This window comes from Chelonoidis abingdonii, chromosome 11, assembly GCF_003597395.2.
Source record: "Chelonoidis abingdonii isolate Lonesome George chromosome 11, CheloAbing_2.0, whole genome shotgun sequence".
Classification (NCBI taxonomy): Eukaryota; Metazoa; Chordata; order Testudines; family Testudinidae; genus Chelonoidis; species Chelonoidis abingdonii.
Window position 1 is genome coordinate 8,412,199 of NC_133779.1, and position 23,241 is coordinate 8,435,439.

The following is a 23,241-nucleotide window of genomic DNA, read 5'->3' on the forward strand; positions in this document are numbered from 1 at the left end:
CCAAGTTTTTTTCTTTATCCTTGCTTTAGATTATTTATTTATTCCTATCCCATTTATTTCCTTTTCCAGCTAGAAGTTTGTTTTTGGAAGATATTGTTAATATTTACGTGAAAATACTGACCAAGCCTATGAACATATATGTCAGATATTGTCTTTACTTCATTAAGCTGCAGACTCTATATTTCCATTATGTTCTTTTTTCTCTTTTGTTTCTATTTAGGATACTTTTTCATGGCTTTCTCACTTTCTCAGAGCTCTTCCTTGTGCTTTACATTCTCATCTTCATTGCCTGAATTTGTATATTTCCACACACACAAAAACAACACAAAAACCGCCAGGGTATTTTTGATTAAAGAAAACAACAAGAAGAGAAAACAAAAGTAATGTATCTTTGAGAGCACTGTGTGTGTGTGTGTGTGAGCATGCGCACGAGCATGTAGAGGTCTCCTTAGGTATTAGCTGCCAAGACCCTCTACAGAACAGCTACTCAACTCAGTATGCAAGCTTACTTAAACATTTTAAAACATTTAAAAACATTTAAAGGTCTAGTGAAAAAATTTCAGAAGGATCAGATTTTTGATGGTGTTTATTGAAATGGGAGGTAGGCACCTAAATACCTTTAAAAATCTGACCCTAAATGATTTAGTAGTGTAAGTCCTCTTTTCAAAAGTAATAGACTTTTGGGAGTCTAAGGATCTGGCTACACTTGATTTGTATAGGAGCTAAGTGCCTAAACAGCTCTGAAGATCTGAGCCCAAGTGCCTAAGTCCTTTCTGAAAAGGGACTTAGGATCCTAACTTACCTAGGCACTTGTGGAAAATTTTACCCCCAGTACATAGAAAGCCAAAGGCTTTACAGTTTCATAGCTGAATGCAACATAGCATTGACATTTTCTTTCTTTTTGTGTGATAAACAGGAAGATTATACACACAATCTAAGTTTAACATTATGGGCAAATTTCCTGAAGGTAGAGGCTCACTGTCCCTGTAAAATATGCATTTGTGCACTAGCATCTGCACATGCACTTACCACAGTTGCAAGTATAAATTAGCCCTTTGCATTCACATTTATCTATTTAGGTGTCAAAGTAAGCAAATGCGCACTGACACCCCAACAGCATGTGCAGTGGTGACCCATGCATCTTCTTTCCCTTTCTGAAACATGTTGGTCCTATTTACTGGGCATGTAAATGGACAAAAGTAAGGAAATGCAAAAGGTAAAGTTCTCTGAGTAAAAAAACTCATCTGCATTGCACACACTGCGTACGACTGGCCTGATTCTTGTTTCTCTGTTCATGCTGCATAGTACCTTACTCCATGAGTGGTCATACGGAGATCAATAGGACTGATGTTGGAATAAGAAGCTATTCCACATGAGTAGGGATATCAGACTCTGGTCCTGCAAAGTGCGTCCTTCATTCTATCATCCACTCACACTGAGTGCCACACCAAATAAGGGTAGCAGCAGCTGATAATGTGTGACTGTAAGAACCTTCCCTTCTGCATTTCCTGACTTCAGTGTATTTAAATTCCTAACTTTAACAGTAGTATTAGCATTGTCCCCTCTAGTTAACACCTTCCTATTTAATTAGTGTGAATTTTAAAGCATTATCACTAATCGCTGCAGTTTTCCTTTGAATTCAAGGGGAGGGGAACATCTGAAGGGTCACCATTTCCAGACTCTCTTTGAAGCATGGTTATTTTCAAGGTGTCAGCATTTGGATCTGATTCCCCTGTCATATTTCCTGTCTCTGGAACCTGCAGAACAAGAGTGTCAGCTCCAGAGATTCCCTCTGGATTCATGTTCTGAGTGTTTTTCTCTTTCCGATTCCTTTCACTCTGTGGGAAGGCTTCTGGCAGGTGGGGTTTTTGCAGATGGGCTTTTGAGATCTTGGATTTGGTGTTTCTTTCCTCCCTTCTTCTTGCAGATTCTCCTGCTCTGTTTTATCCCCCTTTCTCATTTTCATATAAGGGAAGGATTTTTTCAAATTTTTGACCATAGATGACCAAGCTCTGTTTCCTTTCACATCCTGGTCTGCGGAAGCAGAATGCTTTCCAGGAGTTGGGGATGTTTCTCCTGTTGCAGATGGCCCTGTGTTGTTTCTCGTCTCTTCCCCATTGTTGGAGGTAGAAGGCTGTCTTCCAGTTTTGGGAGTTCCCTGATTAACAAGCCGACTGATAGCTAATTTCTGAGGGAAATCCCAGTCGCTGGGAGGGCAGATGCTGAGGGATTTCCCCTGGTCCCTCTCTGCAGTGTAACCAAGGCTGAGGAATGGGTACACTTTATCAGAACCTTCCACAGGAATCTCCAGAATAAGGACCATTGCGCTGACACTATAAAAGGAGAGACTCCTCTCTTCTAGATCCAGATGCACCCCAACCACTGTCGGCTTCTCATACCAGCTCTGGATCAAAGTGTCAGTCTTCTCGGGGTGATACCTCCCCTCGGATCTCCCCAGAGCCCAGAACCCTCCCTTGGGGGGTCTCTCCAGACTCCCCAGTCTTATTCTGTCCCTCACAGTCTCACTCAGCACCCCCAGCTCCCAATCAAGGCTGTTCCCTACTTCTACCTCCCAGTACCACTTGCAAATCCCACCCTCATCACCATGATCCCTCCTGGCCAAAAATCCCTCCTTCCCCACAGCTATCAGGGCACCAGAGGGGGAAGCCGGCCCTGGGGAAGGGGGTCTGTGTTGGACCGTTTTGCCATCTTCAGACACAGTGCATTCAGGATGTTTGTAACTTGGATCCAGGGTGACAGGAACTGGGAAGAGAGACCAAATTAAACCCATTAGCTGCTTGTCAGTCAGGGACTCTCAATCCCACAGGAGAGAGACTAGAACAACCCCATTAGTCATGGTTCAGTCAAGGACACCCCTCCCCCAATCCCACATGAAAATAACCCCATTAACCATGGATCAGTCAGGGAACCCCGAGGGAGAGGGATCAGAATAACTCAATTAGCCACAAGTGAGTCAGATCTCAATAACAAAGGAAATCTTGAGGAGAAAAGGAATAGCTTCTAATGTTAAGGCAAATATTTTAAGTAACAACTAAAGTAAAAAGTCCCCCCTGTTTTACTTGTGATAGGAAACTAGATCCCAGCCCTTACTTCCTGAATCAAGATAGTGGCATCCCCACATTAGGAATATATGTGAAACTTATTTTCTTTATTTTAGTATATGAAAAGCACTAGAACGGGGCTGAAGGAGCTGTACACTTATCAGTAGATTCCACTCATTTGATGAAAAAGAACAGAAATATACAACTCATATTTGATTGTTGTAGAAATATGGGCTTTTTGACTGTATGAGTTAAGAAAGAAAGAAAGAAAGAAAGAGAAACTTCCTACAAATGCTAGCATCTGCTATTAGCATAGATCCTGCCTTCATATCCAGACTGTAAGTCCCTTAATCCTTCATATGTCATTGCCATCTCCTGCTCCCTCGGGGTCTGGACAAAGAGCCCTAATAAGGTGTCAGTCTAATTACAGAGTTAAACTCACCCATGTAGCTCCGAGCCCTCCTGAAATCTGCAAAAGGAGAATCACCAAGTTAATGGAACTCAAGACTGTGAGAATTCATATTTGGTAAGTTTCTCCAGTCCTCACTCAGGAAAAGTCCCATTGACTCCAGTGAGAATACTTGCAATGGAAAAGAAATAGCCTGTAGCTCCACAACTACTCTAATCCTCATATTATTGCTTTCATCTGTAGATCTCAAAGTGCCGTATAAAGGAAAGTGAATATTGTTATAGTGAAAGGTGGTGACAGTCTGCTATCGGGGTCTTGGAGGCAAGACAACCACGTAGGCTGACCAGGTGTATGGTTTTTGACCCAAAAGCTTGGTCAAAAAGGAACCCTGGTGGCTTCAGTCAGCACCGCTGACCAGGCCATTAAAAGTTCAGTGGGCAGTGGTGTAGAGCGAAAGCAGGCTAGTCCCTACGTGTCCTGGCTCTGCGCTGCACCCCAGAAGCAGACAGCAGGTCTGGCTCCTAGGCGGGAGAGCCACCAGGCTCTGCATGCTTTCCCTGCCCCGAGCATCCGCTCCGCACTCCCGTTGGCTAGGACCTGTGACCAATCGGAGCTGCGGCGGCGGTGCCTGCAGGTGAAAGCAGTGCTCCGAGCCTCCTGTCGCGCTTCCACCTAGGGGTTGGACCTGCTGGCTGCTTCTGGGGCACAGCGCAGAGTCAGGACAGGCAGGAAGCGTGCCTTAGCCCCACCACCACTGTGCTGCTGATTGGGAACCGCCAGAGGTGAGCCACCCCAACCCTAAGCCCCAACCTCCTGCCCTAGCCCTGAACCCCCCCCCAACCCAGAGTCCCCTTCTGCACCTCAAACCCCTTATCCCTGGCCCCACCCCAGAGCCTACACACCCAGTTGGAGCCCTCATCCCCCCTGCACCCTAACCCCCTTCCCCAGCCCAGAGCCCCCTCCCGCACCCTGAACCCCTCTGCAGCAGCCACCAGCCTGAAGTCCCCTCCTGCACCCCAAACCCTTCACCCTGGGCCCACCCCAAAGCCCACACCCCCAGCGGGAGTCCTCACCCCCTCCCACACCCCAACCCCTTGCTCCAGCTCAGAGACCCCTCCCACACCCTGAACCCCTCATTTTGGCCGCACCCCAGAGCCCATATCCCCAGTTAGAGTCCTCACCCCCTCCCACATCTCAACCCCCTGCCCCAGCCCAGTGAAAGTGAGTGAGGGTGGGAGAGAGCGAGCCACCGAGGGGGGGGATGTAGTGAGTGGGGTGTGTGGCCTTGAAGAAGGGGCAGGGCTAGGGTGTTCGGTTTTGTGTGATTAGAAAGTTGGCAACCCTGCAACCATGGAGATTGTTAGAATAAATGGGGTGTGTGGCTAAAACCTTTGTTTCTAACAGTAGGAACAACTCTTCAGTAGTGCAAAATAGTTGGATATAAAGGAAGGAACTAATTACCAAGAAAACTGACAAGCCATGTGGCCAGGGGGTGAGAGTAGGGCTAATGGGCTTTCCTCAGAAAGAAACACAGAGGCTGAGGCCTATCAGAAGGCTGTATGTTTAAGCAGTTGCAGTAAATAAGCAGCAGCAGCTGTGTGTGACCCAGGTGAGGAAGCAGAGGCTGAGGGGTAGTGGTTTCTCGGGCACAGAACTAGCTGGAATGTCTGGTGTGGGATTTTGGCAAAGTCTTGTGTGCTTTATGTTCACGCTGCTGTTCAGAGAAATAGCAGGACTTGTGTATATTTCTGTAATTAAATGGATTACACCAGGTATTACCTAGGCTTTGTATCACTGATCTCATCTGTAAGCAGAACCACCCCACAAAGCCCTGAGTTTCCACTCAACCAATGTCAGTCTTTGTTTCCCAATGGGGAATCTGAAATCCAGGAACTGGGAGTGCCTTCTCCAAAGTTCCTCAGGAACCTGGAGCCATACTTGGGTGACCAGATGTCCCAATTTTATAGGGTCAGTCCCGATTTTGGGGTCTTTTTCTTATATAGGTTCCCATAACCCTCCACCCCATCCCGATTTTTCACACTTGCTGTCTGGTCACCCTAGGGCAGACATTTGACTGTCCAGACCCCTGCTTGTTGAGCCACTTCGTTGCTAGCACTCAAGCACTGAGAGAAGATATTGCTTTTGCTCAGAGTACGATTTGTGTCTATGTAGCACTCTATCTCACTCTGGTGTTGACTAAGCACCTCAAACTGGATAAACCTATAACAGACTTGGTTAAGGAACTAGGCCTTTTAGCTTGGGCAGCAGATGCTCCTGCATGAAACTCCAACTTCAAACTCTGCTGCTGACCCCTCTGGGGTGTGTGATACAGCATGGCCAGAGGGCAGCATAACAGTGTTAGCAGGGGGCCTTATTCCCTGCCAAGGGAGGAAGGTTTGCTTTAGATTAACTAGAACAGCTGTGGCCAATTAGAGCACCTGACTTCAGTTAGAGCACCTGACTCCAGTCATGGGATATAAACCCCTGCTTCAGTCAGACAGGGTGTGGTAGTTGAAGGAGAAAGGTTGGATTGGAGCAGAGTGCAGATTGCAGAAGAGAAGAGTTTGTCCAGAGAGAAATAGAAGGTTTGGAGGAGTGCTGCGGTGGATTGGGAAGCCCAACAGAAACCCTAGGTAAGGGGCACCAGGCTTGTATAGAAGAGAGGCGAGAAGCCCTTCACAAGCTGACGGGTATGAGAGGGAAGTAACCCAGGGGAAGAAACCGCTAGTCAAGTGGTTCACCACAACCCCAGGGCCCCTGGGTTGGGACCTGGAGTAGAGGGCGGGCCCAGGTCCCTCCCTCTCCACTTCCCTCCTCCAAGGACACTAGGGGAGTGATTAAGAACTGGTTCAGAGGCAAGCAATATCGCCCTGAACCTACCCCAGAGAAGAGAAAATGCGAGACACAGCAGAACAGTACCGGCAATTTGCTACAGGTGTCAATGTTATATATAAAAAGACATGAAGCAAAAAATGTCTTGACTTACCTAGTTCTGTGACTGTTCTGTCTGAAATGGAAAGATCTGGTATTATTTACATTTATTAGAGCAAAGGGCACAGTTTACTGGGTGTTTCCATAAATGTAGGGAAAAAATAAAACTAAATTAATTTAGATTTCATACAGCACAAATAAAGATTTTCAAATTGAGGGCTAGATTTTCTCTTCTCACTGAAAATCTCAAGGGAGTGAACAAGAGACAAAGACTGATTGAAACACATTATAGGGAAAAACAAAAGAGAAATCTATGATAGCTTTATTATATACAGTTAAGGAGATGAGCTTCAGTACTTGCTGTAGCTCATCTCCATTGGCTGCTCAGAGTCTTGGTCTTGTAGATGTAATCCAAGGAGAGAGAGATTAGTGATAAGAGCACAGGTGAGGGACCCAGAGTTCCAAAATAAATGCAGTTTATTCACTAGTTCTATAGACTTATCCATTATTACACAAATCAATTTGCTCCAAGTGGCTGGAACTCAGAAGAGCACCACTGCTTTTTGTTTTTCCGTTTGAACCTCTGGATTCTGACAGTCTCCCTTAAATTCTGCTTCTTTCTAAGGAGTGGGGAAAAGTTACATCTTTCCCTGAATTTTCTGTGGCTGTGCTGTTAGCTAGGCTATTTCCCAGATTATTTTTCTGTTAGGAACGAGGGACCTTCCTCCAACAGGTGAACTGGAGGGAATCTACCAAATTTGGACAAATCACCGAGGGTAATAGTGCTAAAAGCAATGCCTTTGGCTCAAAAAATAAAAAATAAATTTACTCAGTAGCTAATTTTGCGCTTGACAATATTTACTGCTATTTTTCTCAGAGCCAGGTTGATTGTAAATTGGTTTATTAGACATGGAGAGATAAAGGAACAAAATATTTTGTATTTGCTTTTAACTTACTTTAATGCACCCTGCTGCTATAGTGAGGGGAGCCATAATTATGTGCAAGTTATATAAAATATTCAGCACAAATATCAGTATCATCATTGCAATGGTGAGATTGAGAAATCAGCAACTTACAAGTCAGGAAATGCAGAATTGAAGCCAAAGGCTAAACCTTTGCTCTTCTTCCAGTGCTCTAGCTTTAAAATACGGACTCCCTTTACATGACTATAAATTATTTATCAATTAATAGCATGTATTTTAATACAAATAGGAATTTCCTATACACAGAAAATTACAGTACAGTGTGACAAAGTCAGACTGGACAGCTGTAAGAGGGGTGATGGAAGGCAGGTGTATTAGCTAGGGTGCCCAGATAGCAAGTGTGAAAAATCAGTACAGAGGATTGGGAGTAACAGGCACCTATATAAGATAGAGATGCAAATATTAGGACTGTCCCTATAAAATCAGGATATCTGGTCACCCTAGTATTAGCCATAGAATGATAAAGGTCCTTTTTCCCTCTAAGCCAAAAAGGGGTTACCTCAGGTCAACAAGGGACACCTGAGTTCAATGAAAGGCTGACTGAGACCTTTAAATAACCCCTCTTCTGGTGAATGGAGGGAAGGGAGACAAGTTGTGCTGGCTAGGGACAGCAAGGAGAAACATTTCCCCAGAGAGAGATTGTGCTCCTCCTCCTCCTTCTCACAGGGGAAGCTAGTTACTTGACTGTCTGTTTAGGGAAAGGATGAGCCACCCTGGGGCCAATAACAAGGATCCCCCTATCCTCAACCAGAAAGGGGATAGGGAAAGGCATTTCCCTTCATTTTATGTTGTGAATTTGTTTCTTTTGTTTGGTGCAAGAGCATATCTTAGGCCTCGGGGCAAGCTCATCAGGAAAATAATGAGAAATAGATCCCAAAACAGCATCTGTTTGGATTGGGGCTGATTTATTCCAGACCTCCGCTACCCCCTGCCAGAGGGGGAAATGCTGAGTCCAGTGAGGTGGAGGAGATGCTTTGCCACAACAATGAATATAATCTTTAAACATAGCTTGATATTGAGGAGTTACTAAACCAAGTCTGAAGGAACTCAGTTCAGTACTTTTAATGTTATGATTATTTACAGCCACCAAGCTGAAACTTTTCCATTAATTTTTTAATCACATATTGAGAGTAAAAATGTAGGAAGGAGAAGATAGACTGTTAGCAAGCATATTGAAAAATGTATATCCAAGGTCTGTTGATGCTCCATATTACTCACTGTTCAATATAATATCCCTAGAATCCCCTTATATACCTATGTTTCCAAATTCCCTATAATTCAATCTACAGTTATAGCTGCTTATTAATTTTGTACCATAAAACAAGACCTACAATGTCGTTCCTGGAAGTCCTGACATTCTGTAAAAGGAAAAAGACAAAGAAAAAGCTTTGATTATCAATTTGATATTTTAAAACAGAAATTTCAGTTCTTGCTGAGAAATACATACACTGATTCTCTGGTTAGAAAAAGGAAAAACTAATGATCACTATAAAAGTGGTAAACAATCAATTGTTACATATAAGGGCTGGTCTACACTAGAGAGTTAAGTTGACCCAGCTGTGTCACTCAGGTATGTGAAAAATTCACATCCTTAAGGGACATAGTTAAGGTGAATTAAGTCCAGTGTAGACACCACTAGTTTGACAGACGAATTCTTCCATTGATCTACCTGCTGCCTCTCGGAGAGGTAGTTTACTACAGCGATGGAAGAACCTCTTCCACTTCTGTAGCAGGTCTAGAGTAGACATAGCCTTCTATGGGACAGATCTAGAGTGATTTGCTGGCACAGGAATATCAATGAGGGGAGTGATATTATTACAGCAGATTTTATGCCAGCAAAAGCCCTAGCTATACTGGCCAAAAAAATGTAGCTTACTGTGGTTCAGCCAGTAAAATAAGCTATACTAGCAAAAGCCCTCCCCGCCTTTTTTTTGCCAGTATAAGTGCATCTACAGTTACAGCAATCTCAAAAATATCAAACCCTTAGCCACTAGATTGCTACTGGCAAAATGTTTTTCTAATGTAGATAAGACCATGACCTATTTACATGTAAAAGTTTGAAAATTGCCTAATTTTTAACTTAGGAGATTGTTTGTTTCCCCCCCGAAGTGGAATGTATTTGTAGCACTGATTTCCCAGATGAACTAGTCTGTGATAGGAAAGGCTAAGTGGATTTAGTTGCAAAGAAAGACTTGCAATTAATCTCTGATACTGTGGAGGTACTTTTAAGAGACCACAGTTAAAACACAGTAATATTAATAATGATGAACAGTGCTAGACATTTGTTCTTCCCTGTCAGGTGCTTTTCTTTGCTCTTCCAAACTGCAGGTGGCTTCTCAGACAAATAATGATTATCTAGGATGAAATCAACCCAGTGTAGAAGGCCCATGTGATGCCTATGCACGACTAAAGTCACATAAGTTCTGCTTAAGTCCTATTTTGAGTAGTGCGTAAGTCTTGCTCTGGCTCTCTGCATAGGAGGGAACTGACTTTACAAACAAATCCTCTTTACACTGACTTTACAAACAAATCCTCACAACACTCCTTGGAAGCAGATGAGTATTATGATCCCTATTAGAAACGGGGAAGTGGAGGCAGGAAAGTTAAGTGACTTGTGTAAAGTCACACGGGATATTCATGGCAGAGCCAGAATTACCACCCTGGCTCTCCTGGCATCTATCCCAGAGCCCCCTGCACTAAGTTGAACTGTCTGTGATACATGTCACAGTATTTATGTCTCGTTGTTTCTCTTGAATCATAGTGTGAAAACCCATATCTGAAATTTTCAGTCCTGAAAGTAATTTTTACTGTACCTGATTCCAACTTCTTAATCCCAGTTTCTGCATGGAAGAGAATGACATGTTACTACAGAACTGTGATGATTTGTAATACAAAGTTGATAAAAAAAGCACCTCAAATAATGTTTTTGGAGGTTATGTTTGATAGGAAAGTAACCAGTTACATCACTAATCTCTCTAAATGTATTTTTTCTCTCTCTGAATGCTGTCTTCCCACGGGTAAACAAACAATACATGGTTTTGAAGGAGCAGTCTTCAGTCATTGGTTTTTTTCATACTGATCACAGCTCCTGGAGGGAATTCTCTTGCAGGCACCAAATACAGCTGGGCCTACTAAGGAAAGATGACTGGAGAATGGCGGGGAGGGGGGGGTGCGGATATAGTCTGGGGATTAGGTCTGTGAGTGGGAGAATCATGAGATTCCACCCTGAGAAGAATGAAGGCACCTGGCCTGTCACTTGAAAAGGTGCAATTGAGAGCATATAGAGGGGCAGAGGGGCAGTTACCCTGTAATTGTGGCATCTTCATCTCTATTAAATCTACCTCAAACTTCCTGCTTCAAAATCATGCCCCTCATTTTGGCTGTTTGTTCCACATTTAGGGCTAAACTGTGGGCCTATGGTAGGAAAAGCTGAGCTCTATGGCCTAGTCTGACTCTGTGGCTAGGGAGCACAGCTGAATCCTGAAGGGTAATAAAAATAATACCTAAATCTTATCTAGTGCTTTTCATCTTTCAGTCCCAAAATACTTTACAAAGGAGGGGGATGTCATTATCCACATTTTACAGTTGAGGAAACAGAGGCACAGAAAGATTTTATGTGACATGTCCAAGGTCAGTTATCAACAGGTGGCACAGCCAAGAATAGAATCAAGGCCACTCATGTCTTAGATGAATCATAGAATCATAGAATATCAGGGTTGGAAGACACCTCAGGAGGTATCTAGTCCAACCCCCTGCTAAAAGCAGGACCAATTCCCAACTAAATCATCCCAGCCAGGGCTTTGTCAAGCCTGACCTTTAAAACTAAGGATGGAGATTCCACCACCTCCCTAGATAACCCATTCCAGTGCTTCATCACCCTCCTAGTGAAACAGTTTTTCCTAATATCCAACCTAAACCTCCACCACTGCAACTTGAGACCATTACTCCTTACTCTGTCATCTGCCACCATTGAGAACAGCCTAGATTCATTCTCTTTAGAAACCCCCTGCAGGTAGTTGAAAGCAGCTATCAAATCCCTCCTCACTCTTCTCTTCAGCAGACGAAATAAGCACAGTACCCTCAGCCTCTCCTCATAAGTCATGTGCCCCATGAACTTCAGATTCAGTATCCTTCCTCTTTGTTCCTCTGGGGATACTGTTCAAGGACCCTGAGCATACTCACACCTCCCAGATTTCATAGTAGGGGTGGTGCAATATGGCAAATAAAGCTTTTCAGGATCAGCCCCTAACATAGATTTAACAAAACAAGAGGTAAAAATGGGTGGGGATATGGAAAGAGGAGAAAATATCATTGAAAGAGTGTGAGATGAGCTTATTTTTACACATGCACCTTGAGATCAGTGCAATGACTGACACACTGTCATCTGGCTTAGTAACATTTATTTGATGCCATAAGACTTTTAAGGGAAACTATCAGAGTGTATAGGCCTTATCCTAGAACATGTAAGCAGCAGGAGAGACAAATTTCCCAGGAAGAAATAGACATCTGGTCCAATTTATGAGTAAAATACATATTAAAGTCTTTTTAATAACTTTATTAAATGCTTGATAATATGGTAGGAGATAAAAGGTTATATATTTAAAAATAATTCAAGAAAAAAAATAATTCCAGTTAAAACAGATGTATAAACTGAGTATAAACATAACAAGGATAATTTAAGAAAGAGAAATACATTACCCTTCTTTAGTAAACTCTCTTCTTCTGATGCTTTTTTCTTAAACTCCTTCTGCTTTTCTATAAGATTAAGAATCAAATATTTTGGTGTGCTAAGTTGTTCAGGTACAATAAAGATACAATACAGATACAATCAAACAGATGTTCACCAAAGTGCTTGAACTATGGAAGTAGAAGATCTAAGTACAGTGCACATTTGTCATACTATGCATGGTTGGCAGAAGGAAGAATTTAAATATAGAGGAAGCTGAAGGTTTAAGAGAAGAGGAAGGACGAGAAACATAAAATGCTTCATGAACAATTTGAGACTTGTGGAAATAGGCATCAATGATGTACACTCTAATGATATAGGACATTTCAATATGCATAAAAGTATTTTGAACAGATAATGTCAAACTGCTTCTTAGCAGCGTCTTTTCTTCTGAAATTTTTCATGCCCATGAATTGTGGAATTTGTATCAGAGTAATATTTCCTCTGTTTTCACATATATTTAGACCTGATCTTGCAAACAATTAGAGATGGTTGAAAAACATAACGAAATACTGCTGATGTTTTGGCAACTCTGAAAACATTTTCCATTCTGCTGTGGTTTATAAGAGTCCATTGTTTTATTTTCCACATTTTCTGTCAAGATATTTTTCCAGTCAAAATTGTTCTGATTTTAGATTCAGAAATATTTTAAAATGAATGTTTTCAATATTGAAAAAAAATGTACCTTGTGTTTCAGTGGCCAGTCAAAATCCATAATACAAAACCAACTAATCAATCAAAATGGAAAAAAGAGTCTGTAAAACAAACAACAGGATAATTTTAATGATCTACAGACTCTGCTGAAAAATTGGAAAATTTTGAAAATATAAAACATTTTTGTAAAAATAATCCTTTAAAAAGGACCACATTTTGATAAAAAAAATTAAATAAAAAAATTCTGACAAGCTGCATTCTCAAGTGTAGTGCTTACTACTGTGAGTAATCTCATTAAAGTCCAGTGAAGTCAATTGGACTATCCATGGCAGTGAGCACTATGCACAATAGTTTTTTTTCCAGGATCAGGCCTCAACATTGTGCCTCTACTCCATCCTTTTAATTTTGTATGAAATTCGTAGATTCATATATTATAAAGATAGAAAGGGCCACTGTGATCATCTAGTCTGACCTCCCGAATAATACAGGCCGGAGAACTTCCTTCCTAAAAAATCCTGTTTGAGCTGTAACAGATCTTTTAGAAAAACACCCAGGCTTGATTTAAATATTTCCAGTGATGGAGAATCCACTGCAACCCTTGGTAAATTGTTCTAGTGGTTAATCACTCTCACTTTTAAACCATGCATGCTGTATTTCCAGTCTAAATTTGTGTAGCTCAAACATCCAGTTGTTCAATTTTTTTGTACCTTTATCTGCTAGATAGAAGAGCCCATTATCAAATATTTGTTCCCAGTGTAGGTTATAGAATGTGACATAAAATAACCCTTAACCTTCTCTTTGGTAAACTAAACAGATTGAGATATTTTTGAATCCTTTAATCATTCTTGTGGCTCTTCTTACACACTTTCCAGTTTATCAACATCCTTCTTGAACTGAGGCCACCAGAACTGGACACAGGATTCTAGAAGCAGTCACACCAATGCCAAATACAGAAAAAATAGAATCTCCCTATTCAAAATACTAAAACAGACAATTTTTAATATTTCTTCTTCTAGTACTAGATGTTAATCAGAGATGAACAAACATTTTAATTAATGAATTGATTAATTAAAAATCCTGAAGCCTTTTTGAGCCCCACTAAACATAGTAGTTACATTTTGTTTGATGTTTGGGTTTCAATTGGTCACAATTTCATGATTATTATTTCTCCCTTTGTGGAGGGACTTTAAACATGCAAATAAAGAACTTACCTTTATAACCCCAAAATACACAGGCACCAATCACAAGAAGGTCTAAAGTAAATAACACCCAGAATGCAGCAAGCCATGGAGAACCATGAGGGAAAATATCACCTTTGAAAACAATATATATAAAAAAAGTCACTCTGGAAACAAGCTGTCTCTTTCCCGTGCTTAGAGGAACAATAGGTTAGGCTCCATGGATGTGTGAAGCATAGGAGTTAACTGATTTTGCAATACAGAATATTGGCTAGACCCACAACTGACATAAATGCCATTGATTTACCCAGCTGAAATCTAGCCCTTGAGCAGGAGAGATGCCAGATTGGATATCCCAAATTCACTCCTGCTCTTATCCTGCCTGTGTTCTGCAGACCAGATTCTGACACCCTTTCTTACAGTGAATTGTATCTTAGTCTTTAAAACCAATGAGACTAACTTCAGATTCATATCCTTTTCAATATCAGCGATGGCATCGTAAGATGTTCCTGGGTCCTTAGCAATTTTGGGCAATGATAAAGACACTTGACCAGAGTCCCAGCTAATGTAAATTGGTCCTGCTCCATTGGAGTCAATGGGCCAGATCCTCAGTTAATATAATGAGCATAGCTTTATTGAAGTCAGTAGAACTACCACTATTTACACTATCTGAGGATTTGGCCCACTGATTCTAGATTTCACATGCCAAGATCAAGAAAATCAGTTTCTACCCCTGCCTTGAGTGAGAGATCAATGAACATCGCAGCACATTCTTCAGAGGTAACATTCACTCCAAAGTAGGTAGCCAGCTCAAGGCTTCTTGGATTTATGTAGGACTAACATGGTTCATAGGCCTTGTTCTGGCCTTCTGCACTGGGGGGAACTGTACCTCAATATAGTGAATCCTGACATTTGACTGGGTGCTATTTCATACCAGTTTGGAGTCTGAAGCTGTCCAGCGTCCATTGCTGGTTATCACACACAAGTGAATAGGAGTCAGTTTAGAGAGAGATGCCTTGTGAGAATAAAAATTAGAAGTTGGACTCCTATTGCCACTAAACAACTGGTTAATTTATCCAAATTTCAATAAATCACCAGAACAGTGAGATGAGTGGTGAGCTGAAATGATTGATTATTAGTAATAATCATCTCTAGCTCTTACATCTGTATTTTATCAGTGGATCTCAAATGAGGTAAGCATGATTATCCCCATTTTATATATGGGGAAACTGAGGCAGTGACTTGCTCGAGGTCACCCAGGACGCCAGTAGGAGTGCTGGGAATAGAATCCAAGTCTACTGAGTCCCAGTCCAGTACTTCATTCACTAGACCACGCTGCATGCAAAACGTGCTTCTTTTCCTCCCAGCTCATCATTTCCCATGTTTCTTCTTGTCCTAATCTTACCCTGTGAGCTTAGCTTAGTTATTTGTACAACAACTAACACAATGGGGCCCTTCTAACAGTGTTAGGGCAGCATCCTTCTGAGTTATGTGGGAAGCTGTGTTCTGCCACATTCTTATACCAATAATACGGACACTAGAGCTTGATAGGACATGACTCTGGGCAGAGAAGTGGCTCCACGGTTAAAGCATGATGCACAGGACTCACCTGAGAGGAGAATGACAGATTGCTGTTCTGTTTTAAGCAGGCTGTTCTGGATAACACAGCTGATTTCTCCAGTTTCCTCTCCCAGGATTGTGACGTGGCTCAGAACACTGAATAGAAGTTCATGCTCCTGCTTCGTTTGGGTAACAGGCTGCAGATCCTGTCCATTCTTTGTAACCCAGTAGAGTTCAGGTTTGGGGAACCACCCTGTTGACCTGCAGGCTAGGTCAATCCCCTGACCCTGGGGACCCAGCACATCAATGGACACAGGGGCAACAGCTAAAACAAGATGGGAGAGATTAGGATCTTCAGGGAAACAGTATTGTCCCTTTGTTATGGCTTTATTTTTAGCTCGGGACATAGTCCCAGTTTCTGTGTTTTTCTTACTGGAGAGCAAAGAAATTCTTCACCTGCTTCTCTTGGGGATTCCAGATCATGGCGAGTCTCTGCTATAAAACGGCAAGTTATACGGCTGCCTGGCCTTTAAAATGCCACATGCCAATGCCAAAACTCATGCCAGTCTACACTAAAAAATTAGGTCGACCCAGCTACATCGTTTCATCCCTGAGTCACATAGTTAAGCCGACCTAACCTCAGTGTAGACAGCACTAGGTTGATGGAAGAATTCTTCTTTTATCCTAGCTATCGCCCCTCGGGGAGATGGATTCACTACAGTGATCAGAGAACCCCTCCCATCACTATAGTGTACTGCAGTGTAGACAAGCCCATAGACAGGACTCTCAGAAGGCTGGGCATGTTTCTCAGTTCCCTAGTCCCTCTGATTTGGGCAAGGATGGAAGAGAGGAAGGGCTTTAAGCCACCTTCATTCTGTCTGTATTCTGGGGCCAGCTAGGGCCTGCCCAGCCCCCTGGTGTAAATCAGAGCAGCTAGTCCCCATGGGCCCTGGTGAACAGAGGACATCCATAGTGCACTGTGCTCTGCCCAGGTGCCTGGGTACAGAACCATTATGCCAGCCACAGACCTAGTCAGGACCTATTCTTGGGGGGTGTCATGGTACAATTCCCCACCCTGAACCTTAGCGTCCAAGAGATGGGGAACCAGCATGAATTCCTCTAAGCTTAATTACCAGCTTAGAACCTGTAGCACTGCCACCAACCAGGAATTCCAGTGCCTGGTACACTCTGGTCCCCCCAAGACCTTTGCCCAGGAACACCCCAAAGACCCAATTCCTTCATGGATCTTAAACACAAGAAAGTAATCCCTTTCCCCACCGTATGCCTCTCCCCAGGCTTCCCTCCCCTGGGTTAAACCCTGGAAGATCACTTGTGATTCAAACTCCATGAATCTTTAAAACAGAGAATTTCAACCTTCCCCCTTCCCTCCTCTTTACACCCTCCAGACATCTTCCTGAGAGAACAGTAAATCCTAACAGAGAGAGATCAACCTGCTCACTTTCTCCCCACAATCTGGGTACAACGTCCACCATGAGTTCCACATTAACTTCTAAACAGGAAACTTTTAAATATAAAGAGAGAAAAATTATCTTTGATAAAATTTTAAGATGGATATAGTACAGGTGATTTTTTAGCTATAATGGAAACATGGAAAACCCTCCCAGCCTAAGTATTCAAGTACAAATTAAAATCCTTTCAGCAAAAATACAAATCTGAACTCCTTCCAGCCAAATGCACATTTGCAAATAAAGAAAACAAACATAAGCCTAACTCGCCATCTACCTAGTACTTACTATTTGGAATCTATAGAACCTGTATCAGGGAGATTGGAGAGAAACCTGGTTGCACGTCTGGTCCATCTGACCCCCAGAGTGAACAACAACCAAAAACTAACAGCAAACACAGAAACTTCCCTCCCTCAAGATTTGAAAGTATCCTGTCCCCTGATTGGTCCTCTGGTCAGGTGACAGCCAGGCCTACTGAACTTGTTAACCCTTTATAGTCAAAGAGATATAAAGTACTTCTGTGCTATTAACTTTTCTTATCTGTTTATGACAGGGGGCATTTCTGCCCACTTTAAGACCCCTTTACACTGTGAGAGCAACATAAGGAGGCCTTGGTGTGACTGAGAATCAGGCCCAGTGTTTCATAGTCTGTGCGTTTAGGATTCAATTGTCCTGCAGAGGCACAATGCAGAGTTAGGGGCAGATGGGGAGTTGTCCTACCACAGAGCTCCTACCACACAGGCTGCTAATATAGCTTGCAGCCCCTTGAATAACTGGGCAGCTCCACTGGTTGGTTCATATGGGGCAGCGCTATGGACCTGCCTCCTGTTCAGCACCCTGAGGACACTGGGAGGGACAGAGAATGAAGTTCTGCCTGGCCATTATACAGACTGCACACAGGAACAAGACTCCTTGTATCCTCTCCACACAGCACATCTACATCATGGCCAGGCAAAATCTGAGCCTGCCCAATGAAATCACCAACCTCCAATTTGAAGCTCGGTTGCAGCATCAGCGCTCCACGCGTTAGACTTCACAATGCAGCTGTACGTTCCCACATCGGCTGGTTGGACATTCTTCAGCTTTAAAGACACATTCCCAGTGGTGAATCCATCCTTCAACAGCATGGTCCGGCCCTGGTATTTCTGCCCTGGCACATCCTGGCCTGTCTGGGCTCTGTATTCATAGACAGTCTCTATAGCTACCTGGATGATTTTCTTCCACTGAACTTCCATATTGTCTGGCTGCGTCCTGGTGGAGATCTGGCATGGTAAGACCACATCCTGGCCTACGATCCCCGTGACAGTTGGGGACGAGATGACTTCGAAATTCTCTGAAAGAAGCAAATCTAAACGAGGGAGTGTCTACACTGCAACTGGAGGGTTGATTGCAGCTCAGTAGGCATGCCAGTGCTATCCTGAATCCAGCTAGCCTGGCTAAAAAGAGCAATGAACACATGGTGGCATGGGCTTCAGCTGTATAAGCCCACCCAGAACTCTGGGTACATACTCACATTCCTAGCTCATGCAGGGGTTCATGCTGCTGTGTCTTCAATACTATTTTTTAACCAAACAAGCTAGATTCAAGAGATCACAGGTGTTCCAAGCAGTGGGGAAGGAACCTATCTTAATAAATAAAAAGTAGAAATACTTGGCAAATATGTAATTGAATGCTATTGTTATTGTTTATTAAGTATCTAAAATAATTCTGATTATTAAGAACTTGAGTTTCGCAGATGATATTGACTCATAGCATTGACTAAGGAGGAATTGCAGAGAATTAATAACAAGCTAGATTGGGAAAGCAGAACATTCAGACTGAACATCAGCACAGGGAAGACAAAAAATATGGCAATTGGAAGACAAGTGGAAGAGATAAAGATCAAAGGTGGAGACGAACTAGAAAAGAGTGGGGGGTGGGGGAATGAAGGCTAGTATCAAAGAATGGGAATTGTGAATATGATGTAAAAATTAAAAAATGGACTATCTGTTACTGCGTTTGGAAAACTGCAACACCTATGTCATAAACATACAGCTAAGGGTAGCACAAAATCCCTCCTTTACCTGTAAAGGGTTAAGAAGCTCAAATAACCTGTTTGGCACCTGAGAAAGGACCAATTAGGGGAGAAGATACTTCCAGATCTGTGGGGAAAGTTTTTGTTTTGTCTCTCTTTGGGTTGTTCTCTCCCAGTCAGCGAGGAATTAGGGCAGCGAAATACATCTCCCAAAGCCATATCTGAACTAAGAACCTACGATTGTAAGTAATAGGAAGGAAATGTGTTAGATTATCTTTTGTTGTAGCTTTTGAATTTTCCTTGTGCTAAAAGGGAGGTTTATCCCTGTTTTTGTAACTTTAAAGTTTTGCCTAGAGGGGAAATCCTCTGTGTTTTGAATCTGATTACCCTGTAAATTACCTTCCTTCCTGATTTTACAAAAGTGTTTCTTTTACTTTTTCTTTATAATAAAGTTCTACATTCAAGAATCTGATTGGGTTTTTAGTGTCCTAAAAACACTAACGGTGGGGAAGAATTTGTGCCTTGGGGAAGTTTTTAAACTAAGCTGGTAGAAATAAGTTTAGGGGGTCTTTCATGTGGGTCCCCACATCTGTACCCTAGAGTTTAGAGTGGGGAGGGAACCCTGACAATCTGCAAGGCTCAATACTTTTCAACAACAAAGAAACTCTTGTGCCAATACTGCGCTGCAAGTTGGAATGCTGGAGTATGAGGAAAGCTAACAAACAGAAGACTTTGCCTGCGGAAATGAACTGGCTGAGGGGGATACTGAAAGTTTCAAGACTGCAGAAAATTTTAACAAATGAAGTCAGAAGAAAATGTCTAGGGCAAGAAACAACCCTGTTACAGAAGATTGAAGAAGGGTAACTGCGATGGTTTGGACATGTCTCAGTAATGGACCTGAAGAGGATACCATATTGGCAATACATACCAGAGGGCAAGGAACTAGAAATAGAGGAAGAGTGAGACTACATTGGGTAGATACAATGACATAGATCAAAAAGAGAAAGGAAGCCATGAAGCTGGTTCAAGACAGAAAGTGGTAGAAAGACATCACTCAACCCTCATCATAGCTGCTGAGCTGACAGATGGGAATCAAAGAAGAAGAATGGAGATACATTTTGTTATTGCACCATTGGTGTATAAGACATTTTATAACAGATAAAACATACCCAGATAACCAGAGCCTGCCTGGGAGACCTTAGGGCATATCTATGAGAGCTTATTGAAAAAGGATAAAATGCATTTAAAGAAATGTAGAAACAAATAAAAAAAACCCTTTTTTCCCCATTTTTTTGTAAAACAGTTCAAATTTTTCCAATGATCTAATAACAGATTTTTTGTGGGGAGGGGAAGGGGAAGAGCCCTATCTGCTTTTTTCTCACTTTTCTCTTTTTTCAATGGTAAAATTGGAAAAGAGGGGAGGGAATGAAGAAAGGCAAAAAAAGAAAAAGGAGTGGAAAAATTTCCAAACTGATAATCTGATGGGTAAGGAGGGCAGCTGAAAAATCATGAATTTATTGTTGCGAAAAAGACATTTTTCTGTTGAAACAAAAGATTCAAATGAAAATTTCAATCCTGTGTTTGCCCTATTCCAGCCATCAGCCACCAGCGCAAATGTCTAAATATAGACAGAGCATGATCTATAATTTCTATTAGTGCTGTGTATGCAGTTTAAAGCTGGGATAAGCTCAACTAAGCCATATTGTGTGTTTGTGTGTGTGTGTGTGTGGCGGGGGTGTGGGTGTTTTTGTCTATACAAGGGCTTTGCACTGGTCATCTTTCCCCGATGGCTAGAATTGGAGCAAATCCCCAGAGTAGACCAATCATACTTCTCCCTCCACCTCATACTGACCACAGGTCCATGATGAACTGAGCACCTCACTAGAGAAACAAGGCCTTACAAAGAGTATGAAACTGGCAATGTGCTGAGAATCTGCTGTGAGATGCCGAGCTCAGTAGGCACTGAGAGCATCCAGATGCTTCCAGGACCAGATCCCCAATGCCTCCTGAATCATCTGTTTAGGGCTCAGTAACACAAACAGAAACATTCTCGCTGCCGAAACACAGATACCAGCAGGGGTTTCATGCAGGTTTAGGGTCTCTCTCCAGAGTTTTTTTGCTGCAGACAGGCCCAGCTCCAACGCAGGAATCAGGTGCTTGGGGCAGCATGGCCAGTTCTTTGGCGGCAATTTGGTGATGGGTCTCTTGGTCCCTCTCAGAGGGACGGACCAGCCACCAAATTGCCGCCGAAGAATGAAGTGGCATGATAGAGCTGCAACCAAAGTGCCCCTGACTGCGATGGTGGCTTTATCTTTTTTTCCCCCTTCGCCATTTGGGGCAGCAAAAAAGCTGGAGCCAGCCTTGGCAACGGAAAAGTGTTTTACCAAAAATGCTTTTACCTGAAAAGGGAATTGTTGCTAGGAGTATGGCACATAAGAAGCAGCTGGAGAGCTGTGCCCGTAGCTCCATGTCTCTGGTAGTTCATGTGGGAAGAGTCACGGGGGCTGATCTGAAATGAGAGCAGCAATCAAAATAGACACAGATACTCAGAAATACAAGACACCTGGTTTCTTCTTATTCCCTCTTGAAATACACCAGGTTGTTCTGTCCCTTCTCTTTGTGTCACTGCATGTTGCAGGGAAAGCTGGACAATATAGGAGGGTGTCACTATGTGCAGCCAGCGTGAGGGTGAGTGTTGGGGGAGATCACATGAGAACCTTTGCTGTGGTGGAAGGGACACTCACTGTCCTAGTCCTAGTGCTCAGGGAGGGCAAGGCCATGTGATTCCTGCACCACTGCTGTCCAGCCGTGGCACAGTGCCTGCCCTTTTCCAGGGCTGCTGGAAGCACTGACTCTCCCTGAGGCACAATGGGCCAGAGACACAGGACTTGCTTTAATCTCACTAGCTCCAATCCTGCAGCAGCACAAGCTTCAGTTCAGGCTGCATGAACCAGCCCAGAATCCAGGATAATTACCCCAAGGCTAGCTGGTGGTGCTGCAGCTTCACCGCTCCACTCCAGTACCTGAGCCAGTGAGATTAAAGCTAGCTCAGGCATGTCCCCTTGAGCTGCAGTCACAGCCAGTGACCGTAGCATAGACACACACTTAGCTGCACCTAGTTCCGACTTGACAAACTTTGGTGATGTGGCAGTTGGGAGAACAAAGGAGTTGGTTGCAACTTCCTAATTCTGGGACCAGTTCTATGCCAGCTCTGGGGCTGCTCCTAGCTATGGCCCCAAAGGGCCATTACTTCCGATCAGTTAAACTGGAGTTCTGTAAAGCTCAAGACATGCCAGTTCATACCCCTATGTCATACACTGCAGGAGCTGGGGTGACACACAAGCCAACAACACAAGCTCTAAGTCAGAGGATTTACTTCCCTACAGAGCGGAAATTCTCCGCTATGGAAATCCAGCACTTTTCCTGCCCCTTTACACTCATCAGAGTCTTCAGAATTTCTGTTACCATGGGCTGTGCCTTAGGGTATGTCCACACTGCAATAAAAACCTGCAGCATGGCGATGGCTGGGACTGAGTATAGATTTCAGTGTAGACATTTGAGATCAGGCTCTGAAACCCTGCAAAGGTGGTTCTCAGACCTCCAGGCTCCAACCTGAGCCTGAATGTCTGCAATTTTTAGCCCTGCAGGCAGAGCTCAGCAATCCCAAGTTAGTTGACCCAGGCTCTGAGACTTAGTGGTGCATGTTTTTTACTGTAATATAGATGTACCCTTAAAGAAACAAGTCACTACAAAAAAAATCTACATAAGCCATCAGCACAAAAGGACTTGTCTACATGGGGGCTGTGTGCGGCTGTCTGAGGATGATCATACTGCTGAGCTCAGCCTTCTTTTTCCATGGACACTGTGGGCTTGACTCATTCGGGTTGGTACCCTACACTATGAACAGTCCTATTGAACTCAATGGCCAAGAGTTTCTAAACTGACCGGTGATTTTGGGTGCCCAGCTTGAGAGACCTTAAAACAGACTGACCTTCAAAGTGGGGCTCCTCAACTCTTTCTGAAATTCAGGCCTCTTCAGGGTCTCTCAAATTGGGCACACAACATGACTAGTCCATTTTGAAGCTCTTGGCTATGGAGACCACTGGTAGAGTGAGGCATTACTCAACAGGAGTGACAGCAGCAGGGTGAGGAGTAATCTGCTCCCATAGATTATCTCTGCAGACTCCTGGTTGTATTTTTCACCAACAAAACTTTCACTCTAAACTTACCATACATGTACGTACTCCCTGGGTGAGCA

The 23,241-nt window shown here is 43.1% G+C and overlaps 1 protein-coding gene across 1 annotated transcript; it reads right to left on the reverse strand.

Moving 5' to 3' along the window:
* Positions 1-1,613: 1,613 nt before the first annotated feature.
* Positions 1,614-21,452, reverse strand: LOC116823150 (butyrophilin subfamily 1 member A1-like). The gene is given in 11 exon segments (XM_075070456.1): positions 1,614-1,894; positions 1,897-2,763; positions 3,505-3,531; positions 6,458-6,478; positions 8,717-8,743; positions 10,199-10,225; positions 12,084-12,140; positions 13,977-14,078; positions 15,553-15,828; positions 17,955-18,302; positions 21,383-21,452. Coding segments are annotated over 11 exon segments (2,103 nt in total).
* Positions 21,453-23,241: the final 1,789 nt, after the last annotated feature.